The following is a 19,538-nucleotide window of genomic DNA, read 5'->3' on the forward strand; positions in this document are numbered from 1 at the left end:
CAAACAGAGTGCATCAATCCATTGATCGCACATACTAGACACCTAATATTAAGAGATGACAGAGGGGGGGGGGGGAATTTGTCACGGTTTTTTCAATTTTGATGACAGAATCAGTCACGGTTACTCTCCTCTATTTTGGTGTAAATTAAACAGCTAACACGGATAGGGAGATAGCAAAAAATCTTTAAAACTATAAGTACAAAAAGTCACCCGTTGGAGCTTTTTCTCAATTTCTTGGGTAAGGGCGGTTAGATATCCCGAGCTGGTACTCGTGGAAGCTCGTGGCATTGTGGAAGAAACTCCAATGCCAAAGCATTTGCAAACGCTCCACCAAACCCGATCCTAATTTCTGGTCAAACAGCGGTGTTGATCGCCATGCTCGTCCTCGGAAGCTTTTCTGAACGAAATCTCACTTGAAAACACAGAAATTCCGTCAGAAGACTCTCGCAATAGGAAAGCTAGAACCCTAGATAGATTGAGATCTCCACTTCCCTTCAAAGGATAAAATTTTGACAATACACAGAGAACGAGAGAGAGAGAGAGAGGAAACTGAAAGAGGATAACAGGCATGGGCCGATGATTACTATGAATGGATCCGACAGAGACTGGCGTATTCTGGGAAACAACACGAAAGAGAATTCTTCAGAGACGGCATGGACAAGACAGATGGAGCATTAATAACACGTGTCATTTTATATGATGTGATTTTTAGACAAACGAATAATGTACAATGTCTGAATTACCCCTCAGTCATTTTGATAAATACTGCCAATAATGGAGACCGGTGTGGGGGTGGATGTGGGATTGTCGGTCTGAATGTGGGAATTGTGAAGATGAAAGGAGACAAGTCATATGACTATGCTCCACGTCTAGGACAGATGTGGTGGTAGTTGGTACTAGAGTATGTCTCTACGCTAGGAGCCTAAGATCGTTGGATTAGAATCCTTTACATCCAAGTAATAATTTGTATGATCCGTATCTGATTAGCTTTCAAAAACCTATAGATTCCTCTAAACGGATACTATTGGAGAGTGAAGTCGCGATTCTACACAGAACGCGTTGTGGGCTGAATAAAAAATCCTCTCGAATTGCTAAGAGATGCAGTTCGGAGCTGAAAGCTAAATACCTAGTAGGCACAACATCGGCTCGAAGAAAAAAAAAAAACTGACTCAATTGGTCTCAGAACGTTGGATGTAGCGTTTACCAGGTGTTACCTCTCAACCTCAAACTGCACGAAATTGAAGAGGATTTTAATCTACCATATCCACTACTCCATTAGGATTGATGTTGAAGTGTCACATCTGAAATTACAGAAATATCCTTGTAAATCTGTTTTTTTTTTCTTATTCTATTTCTTGTTTTAATTACTGAAAATATCAAAATTTGATAAGAGTATTTTAATATTATAAAATTATATTTTTATATTTTCAGTAATTAAAGTTAATCGGATAATTATCCAGCCTAAAGTTAAAATATCCATATCTTTTTTGAATACGAATTCCCATAAATAGATATGAAATTATCCATTTACATCCCTAATAATATTATGAACAACCCCTTGGACTGCTTGATTGGTTAATTTAGTTTGCCATGAGATAGATGACATCATTATACTCACTAAATGGTTCAGATTTCTCTGTTTAGCACTCTTGATGGCTTACTAAACATAACAATTAAATTAATTCACTACTTCATTTACTCAGATTTGAACAAGAAAATATGATGGGACAAAGTAATCAAATTTAAAAGTTAAAAGGGGAAGAAAAAAATTATGGGTGGACATACCCATACTCTTGTACCATAAGACATACCTAGATTAATTCTCATATTCTTGGTAAGTTTTAACTAGGTTACACATCAAGATTACAGAAGTTTTTATCTTATATTATTTTTTTAATTTAATTAACCTTTCATTTCCCTGTACTTGTTAGAAATGGTTGATGTTCTCCAGTCAAAATTCAATCACAAGCTACCTGACTTCACAAGCGGCACAGTTTAACAAACACAATCCGGTATTTGATGAAAAGGTGAAAACCACATGGATCACAAGGAATTTCTGAATCAAATACTTGTAATATGATGCAAAGTTCTCAACAGCCATTTAACAACACTCGCCATTTGGTTAGGACAAAAAGATTAAGAAAAAAATAAAACAGGAAACCAACACCCCCCCACCCCCCCAAAAAAAAAAAAAAAAAAAGAAGAACAAAACAAAAAACAAAAATGATACATTTACACCATCAAAGGAAATATTCTGGGAAAAAAGCAGAGAAGGTAGACCTGGTGACTTGGATTGCCTAGTGGTTCAATTTTCCCTCACCATAATCACCTATAAAAATTAATGATACAATATTCAGAGTCTCCACTCCATTGACGGTGACAAGGCTCCAAGATAAAACATATGCTAAGAAATTTATTATCTGAGGATGCCTCCTAAAAAACTCGGCATGATCCCCAGCCCATGGTGATACGATTGATCAAAATTGGGGAAGCGAAGCCAGCAAGTAAGTCGGGGGTCTTGTAAAAAAAAATACCCTCTTCAAGTTGCCAAAGAGTTCCTCATGCGTTCGCAGAACTGCTTAGACATTAAAAAACAAAAGCTTAAAGAAATTCCAAAACAAAATAATTTGAATTGAAAAAAGCGTACAAATAGTATACCTGAACATTCTCCCCAGCTTGCTATGTATGGAAGTCAAGTTCCGCAGCAGAATGAAAATTAAACCAATAAATGAATTAGATTACTCCAAGGTTTTCCTGTATATCTTGTTCTTTGGTTGTCACTTCTACGATGACATTAGTCTACACTAAACCTACAACAACTGGTTCCACAGTCCTCCATCGGGTGCATATGCCATGTAAATAATGCCTGTATATAATCAAAGAGATGGGAAACATGAATGGAATTGATGCACTTCAGCATTCCCAAAGATTCTGTACCAAACCCCCTTCCCCCCCCCCCCCCCTTTTCTTTTTCCTGTTGGGTGGTTCAGGGAGTGAAAGCAAGTGGCAGTAAAAATGAGCTACATAGCACCCACCAGCTATCTGTAAATGCAGAAAAGAACATGCACCAACTAGTCCACTGCTAACCCTTCACTCTCAGTTGATACCAATTTCTGATTGAATTGTTTATTCCAAACCATTTCATACACGGTTAGAAAATTTACCACATCTTCGCTATAGGTTTTACTTTTCCAGCCGGATCTTCAATGACATAAAACATAGTAGGGCATCAAACATAACTAGGATGAAGCCACTCGGCATTGCAGTTTCAGCAGTTCCCCTCCCAACTCAAGCAAACCCGATCTTCAACACCCAGCCCAGTATGTCAGATCTATATCCCAGTCCCAAGATCAGACAGCTTTAGTATGCCACGCATCTGGAGGTACGGATTTTCCAACAGCTTTTCATTGTTGTTCTGGTTAGAAGAACACACAAGGCATTAGTTGCATACTTAAAGGTACAGTTGTCCAATTATATGCAAATAAGGGTAATTCATGAGAGTGTGCCATCATCTCTCAGTTGCGGGCACATGGACCCACTCAGGGGGAGGGGGGTTGGAATGGTAAGTTACTGAACCATAAATGATCCATCACCTTTTTATAAATAATGAACATGGAAACAATTAACGCAGAATTTAACTTTATGATTGGACTGAATTTTACTTCGTTTTACTGCTAACTTTTTTACTTTTTACTCCGTTCTACTTCTCCTATTTCTATTACTGTCACAGCCACTTCGGATCCATGTAGCCGACCCCATTTAGTTGGGATAAGGTTATGGTTGTTGTTTGATTGGACTGAATTTTGACAACAGAGATAAGCATGAAATTACACGTCAAATAGCAGGTCCAGACTCTTGAGTATGTGCCATGTGTTCAGCAGAGGTAGCAATGACTGGCTTTCCAATCAATTCAAAGACAAAGCAATCCAACTATTACCGTCAGATTCAATAAAGCCAGGTGGTCTTTAGTTAAATGGATGATACCGAATTATATCATAAAATAACAGCTTAAAGAGATAGACAAAGCTATATTTTTAGTTTACAAATATCTAACTTCAATAAGAGTGACAAAGCTAGGTCTGACCTGTTGGGCTCTAAAAATAAGACTTTGAAGCACCCGCTGGTACTTTTCGGGTTCTTCTGTCATCATTCTCTGTAAAGCCCGAAATCTATATCAGTAAAATGTTCACCAATGCAAGTAATCACCCATAGGTACGAGAAGCAAGTCAGAGTGCATACCTTTAAAAGAAAAGCCGAAGAGTAATATGCCACCCTTGAGTCTGTATCGTCTAAAAGTTCCCTGTCATGATGTAAAGAGCACTGATTTTGCACATGTCCTTGTGAACAGACAAAGCTAAAATTTACTATGGTTCTTGGATATTAATATTTACCTAAAGAACTCTTCTCCTCCAACTTCTAGAAAAGCAGCAGGATCTGCAGTGCATTTCCCAATCAAAAGCAAAAGAAGGGCAGCCCGGATATCTGATGTAGCACCGGGTACGTTTCCCCTTCCTTTGCTACCAACAGCAACACCAAGTGCAATATCATCAGTTGCTGCACCAGCAAGTTGAATCAATGGCCAGTAGAACAAGGCAGTGGGAATACGTGCTACAAGTTGCATAGGAACAAGGGCCTGTCCCCTCAGAAGCAGTGCTGCCATAGATGCTGAATCACAAATTAGAGAAGGATTAGCATTGGCACCACTTTTGCCATTGATTTCTTCCAGAAATTCATCTCTGCAATAGTTGATTCCTTGGTGAAAGGCATGAGGATCTCCATACTGCTTTCCATTCCCATCTGTGCACCCAAAGACTTTACCAAGCTCTTTGAGGTTGTCAATGTGCATTGCATTCGCAGGGATAAGTCGAAGGCATAATTGAGAAAATAGCATGTCACACATCTGTACCAAACAGATTAAACAGGTCAGGAGGGATGAAAGGGGCAATGAAATTAAAGAAAAGGTAGTTCACAAATGCTTCAGGAAAGCTTGCGAAGTTGGGTTAGCTAAAGAAAAATGTTCACAGAAAACAGCAATAAACTTCCAGTGCTAGAGATTTGATGGCATTGCCCATTAAAAAACTAGTCACGGATGCTCCAGCAATGCAAATAGTTGGGCCTATATAACAAAGAAAGGCCCTTGGGAATTCCCTCATCATCAAGGAAATTAGGTAGTTGGGTTTGAGCACGAAGAAATATACTATCTACTACTATTTTGAGGCAACTGATGGCTGGGCGGATATCCTAATTCAGAGGGTTTTGAGATATTTGTATTTTGTGGCATTTAACTTGCATGTCTGGGCAACTTAGTTCCCATTTGTACTCATTAGCCTTTCTTTCCTATCCTAATAGGAATTTACTTTAATTGTAGATCTAGAGAATTTGCTTGTGATAAAAAAATTGCAAAGTTATGTATGAGAGAACAATTTCAGGATTTTTTTTTACTAGAAATTTTCAGGATTTTAGTTATAGAGGCAATATATCTCCAATAATATCAGAGGAGTTTACAAATTCCCTCTTCCCCATTTTGTCTGCGGATTTCAAATGGTATCCAGAACTTCATAATAATCAAATAATCAAGATTAATATAGTAAAACACAAAAGGGAACTGGTTCCTCACTTGCAATTAGTCAGTCACATTTCCTTGGTCAAAGTGTCAAACTATATGAACAAAGCAAAAGCATAAGTAGTACCCATACTTGAGGAGATCAGGCTTAATCATATCTCACAAATTGCTTGTTACCACATAACATGAAGGGTTTAGACCTTTTCATGGATCCCACCTCTCATGGGTCCTAATTGAACTGATTGGATGAACCTAATTTGGATGATTCACCATTGCTCCATTCCACATGTCCAAAAAAATTTAGAGATTCAGTTAGGATCATCCAATCAGGCATATTTTAGCATTGTGATCTCCTCAGCAGATCCTACCTCATAATATCTGTATCCCTATGATGTCAAAATACCATCACTACAACAGATATCTAGGTTCCCAAACAAAAATACCTTCAAGATGTTGATATGATCAGTTTCATTTATTTGATAGACCAGCAACAATGAACTGCTCATTATATCTATAACGGCATTTGCTTTCTCCAAACGACAATCCCCATGATCATGTCCACGGAGTTCACCACTGCTTGAAAGCTCAAGTTCTTTCTCGTCCAACAACAATTTGCACCGCATGAGAAGCTTCTCTAGAACAAAAAGGAAGCCCCATCTGATGAAGTTGTGCTTTGATTTCAGAAGACCACACATAACCCAAATGTGTAGAGAAATTTCTGAACCAATTGAATCTTGGGTACCAGCAAGTCCAATTTGCTTCTGCAAATTCCTGATGCTTGACCATACACTGGTATCCCTATACTCACTGATTTCAGCAATAAGCAATTCGACCAACCAGATATACCCATTCTGGCGATAGGCAGATCTTTTTGAGTGAAGAAGAGAATGTAAAGTGGCCCATGAGAATCTCACACTCATGTCAATACCAGTTTCTGTAATTCCATCCTCGATAATTTTCAAATTCTTGTAGGATTTTGTCATCTGTATCATGTGTGAAAATTCATCATCCAAATGAGTAACGATGCCTATAATATTATCAAATTTCTTGATGATCTTCTCCAAGATCTACAAAAAAGAAAATGTGTTTAGAGGGGCATTTGGATAAACAAAGACTATAAAACAAGCTTAAACAACATTTAAAATAACAGAAATAATATAGTAGGGGACATTACCATATTTAGATGCTCACAATTCGGATATCTTGACAAAGATGCAGAGATTGATCCTCTCAATAGTTCTCCTATACCTCCCACTCCATGTTTAACAGCTATATAGAAAGCTTCAGGTGCATTTGCAAGACGAAGCATTGCAGCAAGGGGCTGAATCTCATCAAAGCTGTATTCAGAACCTCCAGTGGCTAAGCATGTTTCATTTATTTGATACAAAACGTAGTCAAAAAGCACCAGAAATAGATTGCTCTTCTCTTCCATTAAGTTTGCACGTGAATACTGCACCCAAAATTCGGAATAAATGAAGATTTTAGCGAATCCTAGTGAAGGAAACAGATATGACAAAATAAAAAATTAAAACAAAATGAATTAAACAGAAGATGATCTGAAACTTGACCAAAATATGAAAGGACATTTTTGAAGAAAAAACATGGACGTAATACAAAGGAAAAATTTGAAAATACCTTGCAAACAGAGTAAAAAGGATTTTTTTAAACCATATACAACAGAAATTACATTAAAATTCATAAGTTAGGGAAACCCAATTATTTACAAGAGTTTGTTGGCAGAAAATGCTTGAAACAACTAGCACAATGAAAGGTAGCATGATGACGTAAAGGAGGACCAATACACAAATGGGAGATGGTTCCTACACATAATTATGGATGATGGCAGACTGGGACTAATTCAGCTGCAGCTGAAGATTAAAGTCCAGCTATTGGTCTCCATCAGAACAACTTTAGGAACTGCAAATAAATTTGAGATAAAACTTATCCCTCAACCACCATGCATTGTTCAAGATCCTTAAGCATTCATTGATTTCATTCTATGCATACCTCGAGGCAAATGAACTCGATTCCTCCGACCAGATCAACCTGTTCCACAAGAAATAAAGGAGTGCTTGAAACAGCTTTTACAGAAACACCAGGAACCTGATAGAACATGTTTGTCAACATGCAAATAAGCTTGCAATGAACTGCTACTGCCCAAGAATGTTCCCTGCTAATCTCCAAAAATGTCTTAATAACCTGCAAGCAACATGAACGAAACAAAGTCAAACACGATACAAAAAGACTAACACAGAGAGTGCTTATGCAAAGGCAAAGAGAAAGCTACAAATGCCAAAATGTGAGAGCTGTAGCACCAGATAATATGGAAAAGCAGACAGAAGAAAATTCATAAATCCTTGCAAAAGCCTTCAAATGATACCACCAAATTCATGAATCCCTTGCAAAAACAAATAGTTCCTCTGGATTGTTCAAATAAAACTCTAAGGAAAATTTTACAGGACAGCAATAAGACCAGAAACGGTGTATGGAGCAGATCAGCAGAATATTTTTCTTCTTTTACTTCTCTGCTTCTTCTGTCTTCCTTTTCTCATTTTTGTTTTTGTTTTTGTTTCTGTTTCTCCTATCTCCTCCCTGAAACCTCGAAACCCTCTCTCTCCCATGTCCTCCCCCGAAACCATCTCTTCTCATTTTTATTTTTGTTTCATTGGGTTTGCTGTTGCTGTTATCAGTGCTAATAAAAGAGTGGCCCAGTGCACAAGGCTCCCGCTACTGCAGGGTCTGGGAGGGGCAAATGTACGCAGCCTTACTCCCTGCTTTGCAGGAAAGGCTGTTATCAGTGCTAATAGTAGCATATATTCATTTGGTTTCCTGTATTAATGTTGCTAGATATAATGGCAAATTAGTGCATAGATTCAATCTGTAATGCTGTTGCTGTAATAGGCCACCTAGGCGGCCCTTCAACGCTTTGCGTCACCTAGGCGCCTTGACAACTATGGAGCAGGATGTTGGGCAGTGAAGAAACAACAAACAAATAAAATTAGCATAGTGGATATGAGGATGTTGAGGTGAATGAGTAGTAAAACAAGAAAAGCTAAAATAAGGATGAACACATTAGAGCCTTAGAGGTACTTTAGGATGGCTCCAATACATAACAAGTATGAGGACGAAGGTTTAAATGTGATCAGGAAATTGAAAAGAGATAAGTTCAAGGTCCTGACAACTTCCCCCCAAGTTCTAATAAGAAATATTGACACAAAGCACTCTACCAAGATGGTTCATCGGAGAGAAATTACAACTCTACCCTCATTGCTTCAACCCAAAGGTTGTTAGGGCTAGTGACAGTTGAGATTTCCACCCCCTTAGCTTGATTGATAGCAATACAGACACTGGCTAAAGTCCTCCGTAGCCACTTGAAGAACATTCATGGCAAAGACCACATCAATTTTCCAGGGAGCCTTCATTGAGCAGTAGTAGTTTCTACATGGCATTGAATAGTTTCTACATGGCTATTTCAATGCAAATACATACACCTTTTCATGGTTGAGAAGTGGTGTTCCTGTGTCTTATGGCCTGTTCTGATTAACAGATCACTACAGACCATTTTCAATGATACAAAGATACTAGCCAGGAGACCCTATCTAAGAATTTTGTACATCCTTATAATAGTAAATCTTACCTTTTTGCCAAAATATGAAGTGCTGAATTTGGAGGGTTATGTGCAGTTCTCCAACCTTCGTTTCCATTCAAATAACATACCATCATCTTCAATGAAGAGATTCACCTTGCAGTGCTTTGGGGCAGTTAACGCATCACATATCACCAAAATAAATATGAGATCATTGGGATGAGAACCTGAATCTATAGAAGCAAGCTACTATGATGGGTTGAAGGGACAGTTTTAAAGATGTATTTGGTTGTCAATCTGTATAAAAAATTTTGGCTGGACCAATCTGATCTATCACACCGTCGAGTGTTCGATTAGTTAGTATTAGCAGACTTCTGCTCAATGGATCTGCTGATTTGGATTGTATCAGTCGGCAAATCAGACCTCCAATATAAGTTCTCAAATCCTGGGATGAGTGTGGCAGTTTTGGGACTTCTTCAACCTACAAATGCATATCTAGTTCAGACTTCAGACATGTTAATTGAACACCAGTAAAAATGACTCTTTTTTTCTTTTTCTTTTTTTTTTTTTTGGGGGGGGGGGGTAAGAGGGACGGGTTGTAGGTGAAATCGGGAGATGGCTCTCTCCAAATGTACCTTGTCCAACTAATGTAGTCCTAGATTGGTAGAAGACCAATTAGGAGCCAGTAAACCAGGGTCTGTTATGAACAGGTAGTTAGAATAGGTCAAAATTAGGGTTAGGGTAAGGGTTTGGTATCAGGGTTATGTCAAGTCAAGGTAGGGGAGTCTATCAGTGAAGGTCTTGAGATGTTTTGATGGATGGATGTGTGTAAATTTGAATGGGCAGCAACTTAGGCTAGGGTTTCGGGTTTTAGAAAAGAGGAAAAAAAGGGGGATCTAGGGTTTAGGATGGGAATTTGGGGCTAGGATTTGGATTGATTATTCCTAGTGTAGGGAATGAAATTTGAGTCAGATATGGTGTGTTTCTGATGGTTGGATTGGCCTGTGAAGAATTTGGGTAATGGGCTGATCTCCAGAAATAGGTGGGATGTTGTGGTTTGAACGGGGTAATGGGAAAACAGATTAGTTCGAGTATTCCAATTGGGCAGGAGAATACTCAATCCAATCATATGAAGGTGTTGTTAGCTGAATGGTTTATTAAGAATTTTGATAGATGGGATGGTTTCAAGAGATGGGTGGGAAAATTAGGGTTTTGGGGTGGTTTGGAGGATTAGGAGAAGAATGGGTATTGATGGGATGGATCAAACTTACAGTCGTTGCAGAGAAATCTTGGCAGCAGTTTATTTGGTTGGTGTTCTTGAATAAAGATTGAATCCTGATATTGAACTTGAATGTAGAGCTTCAAAAGAACCACCCGAGCTTCACACTGCAAGGTGTTGATTGGATCAAACACTAATCCCACTAACGAACCATCCAGGCTTCCCACCGCAAGGTGTCAATCGGATCAAACACCGAACCCACCAGCCTTGATCAAACACAAGACAAAAATCTTCAATGGAGAAAAGGAGCAACAAAAGCTTTTCATTAATATCAAAATTCATGTCCAATATTTTGCCCCCTTACAACCTTATATAAAAGACAAAAAAATAGACTCCTACACTAAAAAGGAAAGGCCTAACCCAATCCTTAACCTATTAGGTAACTTAAACTGATTAGGAAACTGAAAGACTCAAAATAGAGTCCTAATCCAGCCCCACTAAACACTTAAAGAAAAGTACTAAAATCACTTAAATTGGACCAGTGATTCAACCGGTTCAATTTAAAACAAAAAAAGAGAGGAAAATAAACTAAGTATAGAGCTAATCCCGTATGCAACCTATGTACCCCTATCTTAGGTCCATAAAAGTGACCTATTACATTGAAAACCCATGGGATCAAAGGCCCAACATGTATATAACCTAACCCTAGACGTATTCCCATCAAAATAAGCCTCTTTTGGTGATGTATTTGCATCACCAACCTACTGATCTGAAAAAAAGGGCGTGCCCAGTGCACGAGGATCTCGCCACAGTGGGGCCTGGGGAGGGTCATAATGTACACAGCCTTCCCCTGCTTTCCCAGAGAGACTGTGTCCAACCTACTGATCTGATTCATGTCTATTTTTAATCCAGCCTCAACAACAACCCACAATTTCATTATATAGGGAAAAAGGGAGATTTAACAGCCCCTTGGTTACATCAACTTGAACTAAATGGGGACTGTTGAAATTCCAAGGACTAAATAGAATTCCCAACACCTAGAAATTAAAACCCATACATAGATACTAATTCCTAGACCTAGGAAACAAAAACAAGACATAGAAAATTACAACCAAGCAAGAATAACTACTTAGCTAGGAAACCTAAAAGACTAATTAATACCTAGGAAAGTAAAGTCCACTACATTAATTAACCTAGGAACATGAAAAGACAAACTAAGAATACAAAAGGACTTCTCCAGCAGCTGTTCCAAAATAATGGACCCAAGTGGACCAAAAAAAGAACCATATAAATAAACTCAGCAGGCCTGGTCCTGGCCAGCCTATCCACAAGGTCTGGGCTTGGCTTGGTGCTGGTCTTGTACCAACTTGTTGGTTGCGGGCTCAAAACTTGGAAACAGCCTCTCCTGCAAAGCAGGAAGTAAGGCTGCATACATTTGCCCCTCCCAGACCCTGCAGTAGCGGGAGCCTCGGGCACTGGGATGTTCTTCATTCATTCAACTGCATAGTAGAGGTCATAATTCTTTGGTCTCTTCATCCGTCAGGTTTGTTAAACTTAATTTTTATGGATGTCCTTTGGTCACCTGGGCATTAAAGGGGACAGGCTTAGTTCAATCCCCTGCAGGCAACACAGAGCTTACTCAGATCCTCTCCCCCCATCCATACAAAGTGACACAGGAAGTTTATTACAAAGACCAGATGTACTCAGATTTCCCCCCCCCCCGGCGGGGAGGGGGGCGAGGAGGGAAGAAAAATTTACTCAGATTGTATTGAAGGGGGGTATTCTTCCAGGAATGAGTTGTTACCTTTGCATGGAGGTTGAGCTATGCAATATGGTAAGGTTTTAACAACATTATGCAAAGTGATACTGTCAATGCCATTGGCGTGAACCAGCAAAGAGAAGGGTCACAATTTTACGCAGATCAGATCTATTGTTTCCACTGAAAGTCTTCATGGTTGGAAAATCACATCTGCCATTATGAGTTTTCAGTTTCAGTTGTGATGTTTTCTATATCTTATAGTATTCAGGGCTGTTTGCAACTATCAAGTCTTATGGTGGTTATTTTCATCTTCCCTTTGAGGATCGTACTACATGATTCTAGTTCAATGAAGGTTATAGTTTTGTTCAAAGAAAAGGTCACCAAGTGACGCATAGTTGAAAAGTGTTCCAACTGAAGCCGCTAATTTTGCCACAGGGACTACTTATTTGGTCATTCCGATTGTTGGATAGAAGGGGGATCACCTGGATTAGCCACAAATCAAAATTGAGGGGCTTATCTCTAATATCTAGGTCTAATGGGTCTTCACCTTTTTGTTTTATCAAATTCCTGTACTGTACTAAGTTCCAAACAGAAAATGACTTTTCAAAGCATTAAAAAGATGTGGAGAACTCATATTGGTCCAAAATTCAGCCCATGGCAAGATGATGATGTTGACTGCATATCCACTAAATCTGGGTCCCATCAGATGCTACCACATGTCAGGGAAAGCTGCTTCAGTCGAAATGTCTTCCAACTGAGGTTACATGGATCCACCCCCCAAAACAATAAAATGCTTCACCAGAACAGAACTTTTCTACTATACCCTCTGACCAACAAATATTGTCTCTCACCAATCAAGATGAAGTATAAAATTACAATGCTAAGTTTTCTTAACTCTGCAAGTCAATTAAATAGCATAACCATTCATGCTAGTGAAGGTTTTTGCAATGAATTTTTGAACTGCAGTAAGTACACCAGGATATAGCATTAAGACAACAAGACCAGGTCCAGAAATGAAGAACGAAGGAATTATTTTTTGAAGTATTGAACCATCAAGAAGAACAGAAAACAAATGAACTTATATCCCTGTAACATCCAGAATTTACGTACTAGCTAAATCATGAAACGAAATTACTCACCCTTATGTCAAGACCTTCTAATCTTTTCCTCCATATTTTGCCCCTATCGCAAACAAAGTAAAACAAACAACTTAAAGCAGATGCCCAGACAGTTTCTTCCTTTTCTTCTATCTGTGAAAATAAGGAAAAGCATCTTCTAAGACATTAACAAAAGAACCTGGAGCAGAAACAATATGATACAGTTTGGTACATAAAAGTAGCATAATGAAACTAGTGATGCTACTAAACAGCAAGAAAAAAATGCTATTCTGAAGGGCTCTTTAAAAGATCATATTCCAGCAAGTCAAACCTGAAAAGCAAATTGTCATCCGCTAAAATAAGAGAGTAAAAAATTAAATAAATAATGCTACCCTGAAATAGCCTTTCATAATTAGTGCCAGCTTCAGTACATGTATTGGAGATGCACTAGCGAATAATGTTGATAAGTGGCCTAGAACAGATAAAATAAGAAAAGAGAATTTAGAGCCAACGAGGCTCAATCTAGAGAGAAAAGAAAGGAGGAAAAAGATAAAGTGATGAGGACATCAGTCCACCTGACCGTGGCTTTAGAGTCTACCAGAGGAGGAGACGCAAGTATCAACCCTCCATGGCATCTCTTTGGGCTGATGATGAGTTTAGGGGCTATCATATTGATAGGACCCCGCTGGTGGGCCCCATGGTGAACCCTACACATGATGGACAGCCAGCAGTTTTATTTTATTTTATTTTTATTATTACAGCATGCGTCTTTGTTTTATTTTTATTTAGTACAGCATGTTTAAATTTTACTTTAGTGGTAGTATGGTGGCAGTTATAGCTACCCACCGCAGCATGTATGTTGACATTCTTGCCCAGTTGCCCCCCCCCCCCCCCGTTCTAGCCCCTTTTGTTTTCTTTTTTTCCTTAAAAAGGCTACTGCAGCCCTGTTTAAAAGTAGTTGAAGAAATATAAAAAAAGGGAACTGCTCTCTCTCAGCCGTGACCGGTGAGTCTCTCTCTCTCAATTTCTGATCTTCTTTTTCTTCTTGAATTCTGCTCCCCTTCCTCTCCTCCTTATTCTTCTTCTCTTCTCCTTCTTTGTTTCTTCTTCTATTCTCCACCCTAGCCACTCTATATTTCCTTTGTTTCCCCCACCTTGTGTACTGCTGCCTTGGCATTTCTCTGCAACATGGTGACTATGAACAGAACCTGCAGCATAAGAAGACTGATTGATACTTGCATTCTCCAAGTCTGGGCTGATGAATGGGATTCGGAATGAATGCACTGAAGACTGCTGGTGCTCCCTCTCTCCGACGTGTAAGATCTCCCTCTCCTTCAATCTTATCTTTTTCTTCTTCTCTTAGCCTCTATGCTTCTATTTCAATCCTGTTAGCAAATGTTTCCCTACCTTTTACTGTTTTACTGTTTTACTTTACATTTCGTCTTGTTAATCACCTGACCCGTTAGTACACTGCCATCAGCTTCCACTTCTTAATTCTTTTATATTGAATGTTTGCTGATTCCATATGTTAAATGGTTAAGTCATTTACAAGGCACACATCATTTTTAGAATATTGAAAGTTCATGTATTCAATTTGATATCTTGCTGCCCATGCTTCCCATCCCCCAGGTTCCCAATTGATGCCCTGTTAAGTTGATTGCATTCAGCTAGGAGCCTAGGACTATATTGTTCATTGTTACTTTAATTTTGTTTTTTATTCTCTATGTTCATCATGTATGCTGCTGCCATTCCCTGACTTTAGTCCACCTTTAGGGTTTGAACAGTCTTGCATAGCCTATCCTAACCTGCCCTTGTAGGACCCCTAGTTTCTAGGTAATCCCCTACATCATAAAGGCACACGTGTGAGCTCAAGGCGTATGTTACTTTATCCCAATGTACATTAAAAATCCATGAACACCAACTCACAGCAAGAAGTTAGATGATCTAGATCTCCACCCATGCATGCAAGCACACACACACTCAAAGACTAAAAAAAAAAGCAAAGCAGTGGGGTCTTGAATGAAGTGCAGTGTCTTAGAATCGATGGTTTTAAATTTCAACCGAAAGTTGACATTTCAGCGACCTATTTCGATTTCGAAATTGGTCGAAATGATATGGCATGTGATTTGAGGGATCTTCAACATTTCAGTTTTTTCACCAAAATCAAGGTTTTAAAAAGCAGAATCAGAGACGGAATCGGACAGTGACGATTCTGATCTGGATTGGATCGGAATCAGTCTTCAAGAACCCTAGAATCGGTCCACAGATCCAAAAACAGGGAAATTTCTAGAGTTGAGTGTAAATCGACTGTGTCAGATCAGTTGAAATCGGGATCGGTCACTGCCGATTCCGATATGAATCGGACGATTCACCGATCTGATTCCCAATTTTTAAAACCATGACCGAAATGGACCATATTTCGGTTTCCACCAGGGTCAAAATCCCAGTCGAAACTGAAATCTTGAACCTTGCTAGAACCTCCCCTCGTGGAAGTGAGCTTTCACAGGACATGGATGAGTCAATCTCAACTGCCAATTACCAGATGCAAAGAAGAGACTCAACCAGTCCAGACCCTTGAAGGTCTCAGGTTCCTCAAGGTGCATCAATCAAAACAAAACATGACAGAGCCCACAATTTGCTGACCACAACTAAGTAGTCAACGAGGAATATGGAGTTGATCACAGTTACCCAGTCTTCATAGAATCCACTAGATGACTAGAATAACATGAACCAGATCCATAGTGGATGCGTGAGTAGCTCTCTTATGATTTGTCTTTCATCTCAAAGTAATCTCCTACTTTTCTCTTCCCACATATTCCACAAAGCAAGCACCAAAAATATCTTGAGAAGAGTTTTCTCCTTACGAAGAAAAAAACAAATGCCAACTCCAGATCAGGTAAAGGATCTCACAAAAAGAAAAGCAACTTGTCCTCAATAACCCTAGGAAGTAGAGCCCAACACTCACTATGAATCCACAAAGGATGAAAGAATGTGTAACTAACTAACTACCCACCTAAAAAAGCACATTTAAGGAACATGTAGAAATAGGTAGTTATCCTTCCACACCCCACTGGAACATTTCAAGACTCGAGTATTAGACATTTTAAATACCTACCTCTATCCTATGACTGTGAACCTACAAGACATTAGAAGGGGAAGGGGGCACAGGAAGAGAAGGGCATGCACGAAATAAGATTTGAAAAAGAAGTCGCCCCTAGTTTGCATTAGACAAACTGTAATACCCTGATCCTTTGAGGATGATAGAACATCTTGGTTAAGCACCCCAAGGGTCAAACAAACCCGAAATCCCAATATGACAAAGAAAATGAATGAGAGACAAGCTCAGCAATGGTGTAATCCCTTTGCATTGGAATTCAAGAGAGATGAGCAAATCTATTGAAGGGAACATCTCCCACCACAAATCTTTCCAGCATCCAACACCATTCCCCTTCCGGACTTGTATCTAACAAACTTTTAGGGATTGACTCCATACCCGAGATATACACTCCCTGGGAATTGGGAAATCTCCAAGCCATTTTAACAATGAAGCAAGGCTTCTTAATTCATTTCCATTGGCTGACAAATGGTGTACCGACTAGAATCCTCCCACCCTAAGAAATTTTGGTATGTCACCATGAGTTTTATCACCTTTCACCAAAGATTTGGTTGGCCCCAATGAAGGTGATCGATTTGTTCACTTAGTTTAGATTTCAAATCTGCCTGCCTTATGAGAATTAATCATAGAGCTCCCTTCACTTTGATATAAAGTGTATACATGTGGTTTTCTTCTAGTATGACTCTATAAAATATAATGCCATATGAGAATTAATCATAGAGCTCCCTTCACTTTGATGTAAAGTGTATACATGTGGTTTTCTTCTAGTATGACTATGAAATATAGGCACTAATTATCCAAAAAGAAAGAGAGAGTTTGTGTACCCAAACTCTCCAACAAGTGTCTGAGTTGCTCCTCAGTTTCTGCATGGCCCACACAATTTGTTGCCTATTCTGCCTTGCTACTGGAAAGTCAGAAAATCTGCTTCAGTGAGTTGGGTGTTCTCTCATAAAGTATGGATTTGTTGCTAAGGGGTTTAACATTTGCGTGGTTACCCTATGGAAATAAAGAAATTACTTTTTTGCTGGATGGGTTTAAATTTGATTAAAGAGGCAATTTTCCACATTGCCTAAATTCAGGGATTGTAGAAAGAACGTAATAGCTTTAGAAGGGCCTTTTAAAGATTCAGTGATCCATCTGACCAGGTTGCTCAGAAAACAAAATAGAGGGTTAGCTGGTGGGGGCTCCAGCTTGAAATGAATTTAAGCAAGTGGATACTTACTCTATCAGAAAGAGGTGGAGGCAGTTTTTTTTGTCCAAATACTTACTGCTATTACAGATATTGCAGTTGCCTTGATAATAAAGTAGTGCCTAATAATAAATGGTAATAAATCTTAGCTCATTAAAATGAAAATGTAAAAAAACAATACACCCATAAGCTAAAAAATTCACCTTGAATGATTAATTTGACTTCTTATAATAGTAACTAGACTCTGAATTTTTCCTATAAATTATTTAAGGAGTAACAATATACCTAAGTGCACCCTTCATTTTATAATACACATGAAAACTTGTGTCATACTTAAGGTTTAACAACCTGGAATCGGATACAGGATCAGCCTCCATCGATTCCACTTCGAATCGGATCGAAATTGGTGGGAATCGACCAAAACCCTAGAAACTTGAATTGGGAAGAAGGGAAGATTTCCACAGATCTTTATTTTTTGGAGTTTTTTTATTCGAAACTCTTCAAGATATAGCTACAAGAATAAGTATCATTAAATTTCTGCTATTTTACCTACTAAAAGAAGGAAACAAATGTCCAAAAATAAAGATCTAAATGCATTCCTGGCTAATTCAAAAGAGGGGTTTGAGAATTGGGCATAATCGGAATCTGGGTCGGCCGATTCCGATTCAAATTAGCCAGTTCCGCCGATTCTGATCCGATCTTTTAAACCTTAGTCATACCTCAGGTACTGCTTACAAGAAGCCTCGCTGCAAAAGTGTAAGACAGAGAAAATCGGAACATAATCTAGACAAATAGTAATTTTTTAAAAACAAATCATCACAGAAATATCACAAATTCTACCAGTTGGAAAATCACAATTCCCCTACAAATCAATTCAACAATCAACCGAAACCACTGTAAGCCCTGTGCTCATTGAGGAAATATATGCACATGCAAACACGTGCAAACACAAACAGATAATATAGTTCCCCAGCCTAAAACTAAATGATAAACAAATCAACCAAACAGAAATATGACCTTCATTTCTTATTAAATGCAAATCAATTCTGGAAAGAAATACATAGAAGGGAGACAGGCAGTGAAACAGTACGTACAAAGGCTTATTTTTCTACTCCATTCATGATAAGCTATGCAGTTAAACAGAATGTATAAAGTCTCATTTTTCTGCTCCATCCATGATAAGCTATGGCTCCCAAATCTTGGTCCAGCCCAAAAAAATTCCAACCATCTGTTCTTTGAGGGCTTACCAAACATACAAGCATGTGCATTCACATTATTTAAAGAATGGGTGATAACTAGAAAGTAGAATATTTGGGTCCCAATACAGCAGCTCAGCAAGGATGTGGTAGAATGTACAAAGGGCAATATCATTTAACAAAAGCTTTTTCATAAGTATGGAAGATGCTTGGCTCACAAAGGGTATGGAAAACCATAGTGTACCTGTACAAGGAGTAAGAGAACCTCATAAAGAACAGTCAAAAGCCAGGACTCAAAATTATCAATGGCAGAGGATGCTCTGCTCTGCTTGGATGGATCTGTATTTTTCTTTGCTTGAGTTGCAATCTGTCCTTCGTTGCCAACATACGTTTCTTGGGAGCACTCTTCTTCAATTGTGGGTGGATCATCAGGTAACAAAGGCTCCAATAAATGAGCATGAACCCCAAGGTTTAGAATTAAATCAAATGCACGAACCTTAGAAGCTAATCTTGGAGAACTAAGCATTTCCTGTAATATAGATAAACAAATTAAGAAAATCTGGCCACATTTCTCCTCAAAAGAAATCAAAATACAATTGATGCATCACCTCCAGCATAGAAAGAGTGAGAGGGGCAGCAGTTTGAGAATCCAACACATACCTACAAATGGAAGATTAAGTTTTTTAATCTTTCTGACTTTAATATTGAGAAAACAAAGAGAAAAGAAAGGAAAATCTAAACGAATAAAAACTTAAAACTATAAAGAGTATTAAGGTTAGGTTAAGTGAGTAACTGAAGTTTCAAAAAAAAAAAA

General features: G+C 38.6%; 2 protein-coding genes and 1 long non-coding RNA gene across 3 annotated transcripts in view; 1 reads left to right on the forward strand and 2 right to left on the reverse strand.

The window, feature by feature from the left end:
- The window catches only part of LOC122666561, a 15,442-nt gene extending 14,931 nt beyond the window's left edge, over nucleotides 1-511 (reverse strand). Inside the window, exon 1 of the mRNA XM_043862575.1 lies at nucleotides 211-511. Coding sequence (XP_043718510.1) covers nucleotides 211-288 — 78 coding nt within the window. The 5' untranslated portion in view covers nucleotides 289-511. The remainder of the gene's footprint in view (nucleotides 1-210) is intronic.
- The window catches only part of LOC122666571, a 24,754-nt gene extending 10,826 nt beyond the window's left edge, over nucleotides 1-13,928 (forward strand). The window contains exon 3 of the long non-coding RNA XR_006333680.1: nucleotides 13,767-13,928. This is a non-coding gene — a long non-coding RNA (uncharacterized LOC122666571). The remainder of the gene's footprint in view (nucleotides 1-13,766) is intronic.
- Nucleotides 3,061-19,538, reverse strand: part of LOC122666550 — a 55,442-nt gene continuing 38,964 nt past the window's right edge. Inside the window, exons 8-17 of the mRNA XM_043862567.1 lie at nucleotides 19,333-19,384; nucleotides 18,969-19,253; nucleotides 13,267-13,377; nucleotides 7,571-7,762; nucleotides 6,738-7,013; nucleotides 6,007-6,630; nucleotides 4,392-4,900; nucleotides 4,240-4,300; nucleotides 4,085-4,153; nucleotides 3,061-3,415 (exon numbers count right to left, since the gene is read on the reverse strand). Coding sequence (XP_043718502.1) covers nucleotides 3,332-3,415; nucleotides 4,085-4,153; nucleotides 4,240-4,300; nucleotides 4,392-4,900; nucleotides 6,007-6,630; nucleotides 6,738-7,013; nucleotides 7,571-7,762; nucleotides 13,267-13,377; nucleotides 18,969-19,253; nucleotides 19,333-19,384 — 2,263 coding nt within the window. The 3' untranslated portion in view covers nucleotides 3,061-3,331. The remainder of the gene's footprint in view (nucleotides 3,416-4,084; nucleotides 4,154-4,239; nucleotides 4,301-4,391; nucleotides 4,901-6,006; nucleotides 6,631-6,737; nucleotides 7,014-7,570; nucleotides 7,763-13,266; nucleotides 13,378-18,968; nucleotides 19,254-19,332; nucleotides 19,385-19,538) is intronic.

The sequence above is a fragment of the Telopea speciosissima genome, chromosome 1 (genome assembly GCF_018873765.1).
Source record: "Telopea speciosissima isolate NSW1024214 ecotype Mountain lineage chromosome 1, Tspe_v1, whole genome shotgun sequence".
Taxonomy (NCBI): domain Eukaryota; kingdom Viridiplantae; phylum Streptophyta; class Magnoliopsida; order Proteales; family Proteaceae; genus Telopea; species Telopea speciosissima.